At 48.3% G+C, this 8,586-nt stretch overlaps 1 protein-coding gene across 1 annotated transcript; it reads right to left on the reverse strand.

Moving 5' to 3' along the window:
- GJA5 (gap junction protein alpha 5) lies at positions 1 to 2,798 on the reverse strand. Its single transcript, XM_066340894.1, has one exon. The coding sequence runs from the start codon at positions 2,753 to 2,755 to the stop codon at positions 1,646 to 1,648; it is 1,110 nt and encodes a 369-aa protein (XP_066196991.1). The 5' UTR covers positions 2,756 to 2,798; the 3' UTR covers positions 1 to 1,645.
- Between the last annotated feature and the right edge of the window lie 5,788 nt (positions 2,799 to 8,586).

Genomic DNA, 8,586 nt, shown 5'->3' on the forward strand with positions numbered 1-8,586 from the left:
GATGGAGTTAGAACTTTATTAGGAGAAACCTAGACACGACTGACTAAAATCTCATGTTAAGGAAAACACACAGGTCTTTTCAGGACTAAAAAACACAAATATATAAAAACTTAGAATAAAAACACGGTTTCCCCGATCTGAATGTGAATGTGTATTTAAATGTACAGGGAGCTGTACCAAAGCTGTGTATCAGGAGCAGGGATTCACTTTCAGTGGCCCTAAGAGAGGGAATGGCTCAGTCCCCTCATCAGCTGGTCCCAGGCCATTTGCTTGTGCAGTCCAGTGTGGGGAAGCTGTGGCCTGTGTCTGAAAGGGCAGTGCAGGGTAACAACAGGGAGCAGCTTGGCTCTGTTCAGCAGATCTTTAGCAGAGGGACGTCAGCTCTGCACTGAGAAATTGTATCTTGAGTGGGAGCTGCCTGCAGACCTCACCCACCAGACTCAGAGTGCAGCCTTGGGCCCTGGTGATTGCTCTGAGAGAAAAAGGATGCAGTCCATGGGTGATTTCTAGCACTGTGTGTGCTAGGGATGGAGGGGAAAGGATGGCCTGGTGACAGAGCAGAGCCTTGATGTGGGGACAAATCAAGGTTGTGCTGGCTGGCAAGCTTGAGAGAGCAGGCAGGAGCTGAATGATGTGCAGGACTCTTTCTGCTTGCTGAGGATGCTGAAGTGTTTTGGTAGGTTGGTGAGAAGACACAGGCCGTACCTCTTCTGCAGATAAGCAGAGGATGCTTTTCTCTCAAGTGGGCAGCTGGTAGCACCCTTTCAGCAGAATTCAGGTTGCTTGAAAGATGAGTTTCAAAAAGGGAAAATCCACTTTGTTTCTACATGATACTCGTGAGATATCTGTTCTCACAGGAGAGTCTCTGTTTCTGTTAATGGATGTCTTGCTTAGGATTGATGACATAAGTATCTTGGGAAAATTCCCCAGTCTTCATCAACTGGTCATCTAAGTGATTTCCCTGGGGCCAGTCTGCTTTGCTGACTTAGGAATGAGGAAGGGATTCCAATGTTAGACATGAGGCAGCTGTGCACTGGGGACCACAGATGTCCTTATTTATGGGGAGGAGTTGTTACATACACAGTGTCAAAAAATTCAAGTAGGATTGATTGTGTAGGTAAACTGGTATAAAATATCTGGGCTCAGGTAGAGAAAGGGAGGGTTAGAAAGAGCCAAAATGAAGCAGATGAGAATATCTTTCTTTCAGAAAGCTGACTGGTGTGTTTCTGCTCCCTGCAGGTGAGAGAAGCTTCAGCTCAGCATAACTGCCAAGCTGATGTTGCAAATGCTGAATAGAGACCACAGAAGATGTAGAGGTCCAGTCAGTCTGTTGAACACAGTATCACAGTGGATACCCACTGGGCAGGAGTCTGCTGGCCTGAGCTCTACCAGGCTAGAAGTGAGGAGTCTCTAATCCCTGTGGGTTTCATGGTGAAAATACAGCTGAGGGCTTCATATCCCAAGACTGGGGTCTCTCTTCAGTGGCTGTGGCTGCCCCTGCCTTGAGCTGTGAGAGGTGCTGTCAGGAAAGGATAGATGGAGGATATTAAAACAGGGTGGTTAGGGCGAGAGTTTGGAGTCCACTTTGCAGAAGTTTTACTGAGTGCTGGGACATCTCCTTCTCCTCATCCCTGCTGGTGACGGGTCACACAGACAAATCATCCGACCTTGCCTTGCTGCTGGCACGGCTGGCCTTGCTGAACCGGCGTTTCTCGTTGAAGTAGTTCTCGGGGAAGGCAGGTGCTGCACATTCGCTGGCCACCTCTGGACTCTCCACGTAGCTGGACTTAATGAAGGGCCCTTCCCCAGCAGCATCCTCCTGGCCGTGGACCCTCTCGGTAGCGAAGTTGGCCGTGTTCTGCTGGGAGGCCATCTTGTTGCTGAAGGGGCTGATGAACTTCCCGTTGGGACTGGACAAGCACTGGTTGAAATCCGGCGGCGGGGTGTACATCTGTGCCCTCTCTGCCTGCGGGGCAGACTCCAGCCTGCCGGGGGCCGTGCTGGGGCTGGCTTTGTAAGACCGGGAGCACCTCTCCTTGGCTTTCTTCCAGCCCAAGTGGTACAGCTCAGCCAGGCTGAGGAAGAGGGAGAGCACTGCCACAGCCAGCATGAAGACGATGAACACATTCTTCTCTGTGGGGCGGGACACGTAGCAGTTGACAGGGTGGGGGCATGGTGCCCGCTGGCAGATGTACAGGGTCTCCAGGAAGATCCCATACAGCACGTACTGCCCCACGATGAAGGCCACTTCCATGGCGGTTCGAATCAAAATGCTGTAGACGTAGGTGTTCAGCAGGCTGCCCCTGAGTATGATTTGGCCTCCTGCTTCATCCCAGCCAGACAGCTTAGTGTCCTCTGCCACGGAGCACTTCTGCTGGTAGTATGTGTTACCACCGTTTTTGTTCTCTCGGGCCTCCATTTCTGCCTCCTTCATCTTCCTCTTCTCCTCCATGCGCACTGTGTGCATGGCGTGGCCCATGTACACCAGGGACGGGGTGGAGACAAAGATGATCTGGAGGACCCAAAAGCGGACATGGGAGATGGGGAAGGCCTTGTCGTAGCAGACGTTCTCGCAGCCGGGCTGCTGGGTGTCACACATGAAGTCAGACTGCTCGTCCCCCCAGGAGGACTCCGCCGCCGTTCCCAGCACCAGCATCCGGAAGATGAAGAGCACGGTCAGCCAGACTTTCCCCACCACTGTGGAGTGTTTGTGGACCTTCTCGAGGAAGTCTCCCAGGAAACTCCACTCCCCCATTTCTGCTCACCAGGAGGGGTGAGAAGTTTTGAGAGCTGAGCGCAGACCTGTCTGGGAGAAAACAGAGAGTATTTTAAGGAGAGGTAGGAAATGCCCAGCTGGTTATGCATACAGTGAAATGCATTTTTGTGTTTTGTGTCAGAGGAAATGTTTTCATATGACCTGAAATGTATGAGGTCTGGTGTGCTGAAAGCTTTGTTTCACATTCGCTGGAAATCTTGGGTTGTCTCTTCTTTTTAAATTCAGCTACTGAAACAAAAAGTGATTTTTTAATACATAACTCATCTACAGCCTGCTAAGTGAGTTCCCAAAACCTTGAGGGTGAGCCAGATTTATTTTTGATTCACAAAGTCCTTTCACTGTGATCTGCATATTGCATCCTCTGTGGACTGGGTAGTTAAAGCATCATTCATCTATCCGTAGACTGCACTCTGGAAAATCCTTAGTGGGCTGATCCCCTGGGAGATAAGACTGGAATCTACAGGCTGGCCTGAGCAGTGGCACTGTCAGATGTTGTATTTGTGTAATACCTGCACCAACACCTGGGATGTGAAGTGAGTGCAGCTCTGGGCTTCCTTTATGAGCTCAGTGCCAGCGCTGAAGTGCAGAGAAGACCTTTCTGTTGCCCACCTGCTCCCTGTCCGTAGGTTCTGCTTTGATTTTGCAGTGTTGCCAGCTGCAAGTGTTTCCTTCACAAGCTGCAAATGTTTAGGGGAGTGTAAAGACTGTGGTGGGCTGTGGCAGGAACCCTAATCTGCTGCCACTGTGTCATGCCTCTGAGAGGGATATGCTGCAAAATCTAAATAGTGGGTCTTGTTCCTTCTGCTTTTCTTAAATTCTGAGGAAAAATTCATAGTTCAAATGAAACAGACAAAGAAAAGAGCCTCATTTGAAGTGCCTCCCAAGGACCAGCAACTCCTGGGAAGTGCTGTTGGTAGGTGGTCTGATGACAGCAAAGGTTTGCTGGACTGGGAGTAAGATTGCAAAGTGGAGATGCAGGAGAGCCTGCTTCAGTTTTGTTTCTCACTCTGACTGACTGTTTCTGGCCAAGTCACTTAACCTGATGGATGAAAAGGGAGCAAAAAGAGTGGGTTTAACCCCTCTTTTATGGGACTCTGTGGGAGTGCTTGAGCAATCATTTGATCCAGTTATGCTCACCGTACTTACCTTCCCAGGGCACTGCAAAGCTCTCCCTGGTGAGAGTTAAGGGCTGGGTGCCATAAAGTATGCACTAATACCTTGGAGCTAATGTCCTCCCACAGTCATCCTTTTGGAAAATAGCATTTTAATAAGTAAATGTAAAAATAATCATCGTAATGAAATATTAAAAACACTAGTCAAGGTAAATCCCAAAGCCACAGGGACCAAATTGTTAACTCTCCTTTATTGTTCCTTGTCCTGTCCTTAGGAGCCAATTATTTTTATAGTGCAAAGAACATTTGTAGAGAGCAGACACCGTTAAAAGCTGAAAATTTACTGTAGCAATATTGTGTAGATTTCATGTGAGCAAACGCTGGAGAACAGATACACTTCTTGAGGGAAAAATATCCTCTCCTCTAGTTATGTGAGTGATACAGTTTAATGTAGCAGCACACACCATAATTCATCCCATTGTTTGTTCCTATGCTGTGTCCAGCTGCAGGGATGGATTGGACAGAGATCAAAAGTTGAATCTTCAGATTCTTGGTGCTGAGGGCTGCCCTGGGGAAGGTGGGGATTGCCCAGGTATTAAGACAGGGCAGTGGCCACTTGCTACCCCACCACCTGTCAGAAGCCATGTGAGCACGGAGAAGGAACTTTCAGGAAGCAAAGGATGGGGTTTGGCTCTTTCCTGCCCTGGCAGGCATGCTGCAATCATGCTGATGGAGATCGTGGTGGCTGGTGAAAACTGGTGAATGTGTGGGTCTGTCTTACCTTCTGCAATGGCTTTGGTGCAGTTACTGCATTCTAGAGAAATTAGCATATGGCTTCATTCCAGGAGCACCAGGGGATTAAATACAGGCAGATAAATCAGTGATGGGAAATATTTACAGACTGTAGCACTGAAATCATTGTGTTTGCTTTTTTTTCCCCCCAGAGTGCAGCAAGGCAATCAGCTACCCACAGCTCAGAGTTACGTGTGTCCAACATCACTATGTTGTAGCACAGCTGTATGTGTGGAATATTCCTTACAAGGCAACATGAACAGTGGTGGGTGTCCTCACTTTTCCAGGTGAGTTTATGTTGTTTACACATGCCTTTTCTTGTTTCACCTTGCTTGGTAGTGTAAATATGAACACAGTTCTCCTTAGTTGTACAAAGGTTGTGTTTCTTTTACTGCCATAGGGAAGTACAATCACAAACTGAGCCCCTCTTCCCATCCATACTCCTGTGTGCAGGTGGTTTGGGGTTTTACAACAGCTTGTTTTCCCCAGGGAAGGCTTCTAAGCCTAGACACTTGCAAATTGTAAAAATCAGAATGTGCAGGACACGAAGTAAAGCAAAAATAAGCACAAGAGGAATCCAGAAATAAAAAATATTAATAGATGCAAGAACAGCAATTTACCTGTCTCACATATACAAAGAGTATTTCAAGAAGCTGTAAATCAGAAGGGTATGAGGCTGGCAGTCATGAGGCTTAGGCTAGATAATAGGGATATTTCCTCTACCTCCTCCTGCACAGGCTGTCTAAAGAAGGGACTGCCTGCAGCTGCCTCCTGATCATCCTGCTACAGCCCCATAGGGAGCTGAGGTGGCTGCTGCAAGGGCATAGGTGGCCACAGGGGAACAGATTTTGGAAACCAGGAGAAAGAGTTTCCCTCCTAGAGCAGCATTTTTGGCTTAGGCATTTGATACTTATTAGTGAGCTATTTTTGCAGTGCCAGACCAAGGGTCTTGGAGAGCATCTAGTTCTCTGTTGCCAGCAAGAAAAGAAGGATTGTCACCTCCCGACAGCTTTTCCTGGCTATGCAGAGCTGCCCCTGACCTAGCCTTTCTCCTCATAGCTTTACTATTCTTGGGAATTTTCCATATAGTTCCTTTTCCTCATTCCCAGACTACTGTTGCCCTCACATGCTTTGACCTCGCAGTGACTGAGCATCTGCAGCCTTTTAAATTCTTAGTTTGGGCTAAGACAAATCTTGTCTAACTCTGGTGTGACAGGGCAAAGAACACCTCTGGGTATTTTTGTGGGTAGAAGACAGTCTTGGCAGCAGTGTCATGCATATTCATGAGCAGTCCTGGGCTGTGCCACTGCCCTTTCCATGTTTTTGGCTGTCAGCTTTCTGCTGGATGCTCATGGGATCTGGGCACCATCACGGGATCCTGGCACCGGGAGACGCGTGTGTGACACAGAGCAGTGCAGCTTGGCACAAACCCAGCAGCGTGGCCAGCCTGGCTCAATCATCACCTGCAATGCCACTGAAGCTGAGGAAAACTGAGCATCACCCCACAGGCCAAGCATGGAGTCTGCTCAGCTCCTTGTGACTGCCAAATTCCATGATAAAAATACCCCGGCGGGGACGGCACCTGCTAGTACGCCGGGCTGGCTCGCCAGCCATGGGCTGCTCCCTGCCATTCCTTTTTTGCACTACCTTTATCTGTGGGAGGGGAAGTGTCTGCTGCCCTCTGAGCTGTTTTGCCCATCCTCTTGGTGGTTCCACGTGCTCTGAAGGACAGGAGAGCATTTCACATCGCTGCTGCTGGCTCCAGCCAGCATGCTCATTCTGGTTGGAACTAGCCAGGGCTTGGATGAACAGCTAGCAAATCCACACCAGAGAGCCAGGAGGGCTGTTCCTGTGCAATCATCTTTATATGAGTTTATTTCCCTGGGGGTCGCTAGGAAGAAAGTTTTCCCCTCTTTAGAAGACAGGCAAGACTATCAGCAGTGATATAAATAGCTGAGCTCAACACTTCAAGCTAGCTTTTCCCACAAGGAAGGTGACAGGAGGTCGCCATCTCTGTGAGATGTTTCTAAAATAGAGTGGGGAGTCTGATTATAACACTGTTCTTGCTCTCCCTTGCTGGGCTCACCTCTTCCCTGTGGCAGATCCCAGGGGCATGTGGAGAGGCTCTCCGAGGAAGGCTCCTTTGTGTGAGGCAAGCACAGCTCCCAGGGAGGAGGAAAGTATTGGATTCAAAGCTAATTTTTTTCCCAATCTCTGTGCCTAATGTGTGTCTCTGGGAATTAATGAGATTTCACAAGGACGTGGAGGGTCCAGGATGTTTTAAGCAGCTCACACTCTGGACATGTGGCTGTGTGTGAAGGCCATGCAAGAACTGCATCCCCTCCAAGCTACTGAATGAGGAGGCAGCTGTCCCCTCTGGGCACTGGGCACGTGAGCAGTGACATTGCAGTGGGGCTGGCTGGAGCATGGTTGTGGCTTTCCTCCCTCCAGCTGTGTTATCTCATACAGGTCCAGGGCAGCACGTGGCACAGCAGATCATGGTGGGTGTGTGAGCAGAGATCTTTGCCCTGTGCTGGCACTTGTTAGGCTGAACCCAGGCAGGAGTGGAACCCACACTGCCAGACTGTGCACTCACAGGCACTTGGGAAGGACACTTGAAGCTCTGCACTGGAGGTTGGTTGATGCTACTTTACTTAAGGATCTCCAGCCGCTTGTTAGTAGCCTCAGCATCTCATGCAGTGCAGATGTTGTCACCTCTGTCTTGCAGATAGTGATCACTGGGGTACAGAAGAGACAAACTCTTTGATTGAAGTCACTGTGTTAAAGACAGTTTGGGGACAGAGCTCAGGGATTGTGACTTGCAAGACTGTGCCCTTTTTTCTATGCAGCACTGCCTCTTAAAACTCATGACAGGAATACAGCATTGCTTTTACAGCACATCTGCTTCTACAGAAAGTTACCTTTTACAAAACCTGTCTTGGTTACCTAAAAAAAACCCTCTTCTGCTGCCCTTCTATAGTGGGTACACCTGGCAGAACTAGAGATGCTTTATTTTGTTTTGCCTTGGGGAGACATGTGGCTTACGATATTAAATGATGAATAGAGTTAGAAATGCACTGTGCAGAGTGGGTGCAGTGCTTTGGATTACAGAGGATTTGTGATGCTAAAGCCCACCTCAGCAGGTATCTTTTGTTTTGAGTTGACTGGCATTGGCTCCTTCCTATGGATATACAACAGACATTAGGAATTTTTGTCCAAACAGCATCTCTCTGGCTTCATATATGCATGCATATGCTTATGGTAAGTTTTTGCCTGAACCAGGTCAGTTCTTTAGCCAAATTTGTATCTCATCTGCACATGAGCCCAGAATAAATGGTACTTCAGCTTTTAAAGAAAAATAATTGACGTGTTTGCATTCTGGTTCCATTCTGGTTCCTTAGGTTTGAAGTCCTGTTTTGAGCCAGTATCAGAGTGACTTTGACTTGAGAGCTGAAATCTCATGGAAGAAGAACAGCTCTGAGTTAACAGCTCTTGTCCTAGAAGACAGACATCCAATGTTTCTTATCTTTCTGCTCCTCCCAAGTTCACTGTAATTTCTGGAAGGGTCACACTGGTATCCAGACCACTGGCCCTACTTCTAGTTGCAGACAGCTTGTTATTCCTTGACAAGGTGTGCTTTCCCCCTCCTCTCCAAATGTGGAAAATCTCAGAGTTCACGAGAAGGAGAGTGGGTGACAAGATAAGGGAGTTTAATGACCCCTCACCTCCTACACACACAGGCACACAACCCTGATGCACACAGGGACACAGACAGAGGGGAATCACTCAACACCTTCAAGTGTGTACATCAGGGATGTGTTACACACACAGATGATAATAATATGTAGAATATTTTCATCTGAAGTGATGGTGGAAGCTGCAGACTCCCAGTCAGTTGAATTTTTA

Source organism: Sylvia atricapilla, chromosome 2, assembly GCF_009819655.1.
Source record: "Sylvia atricapilla isolate bSylAtr1 chromosome 2, bSylAtr1.pri, whole genome shotgun sequence".
NCBI lineage: Eukaryota > Metazoa > Chordata > Aves > Passeriformes > Sylviidae > Sylvia > Sylvia atricapilla.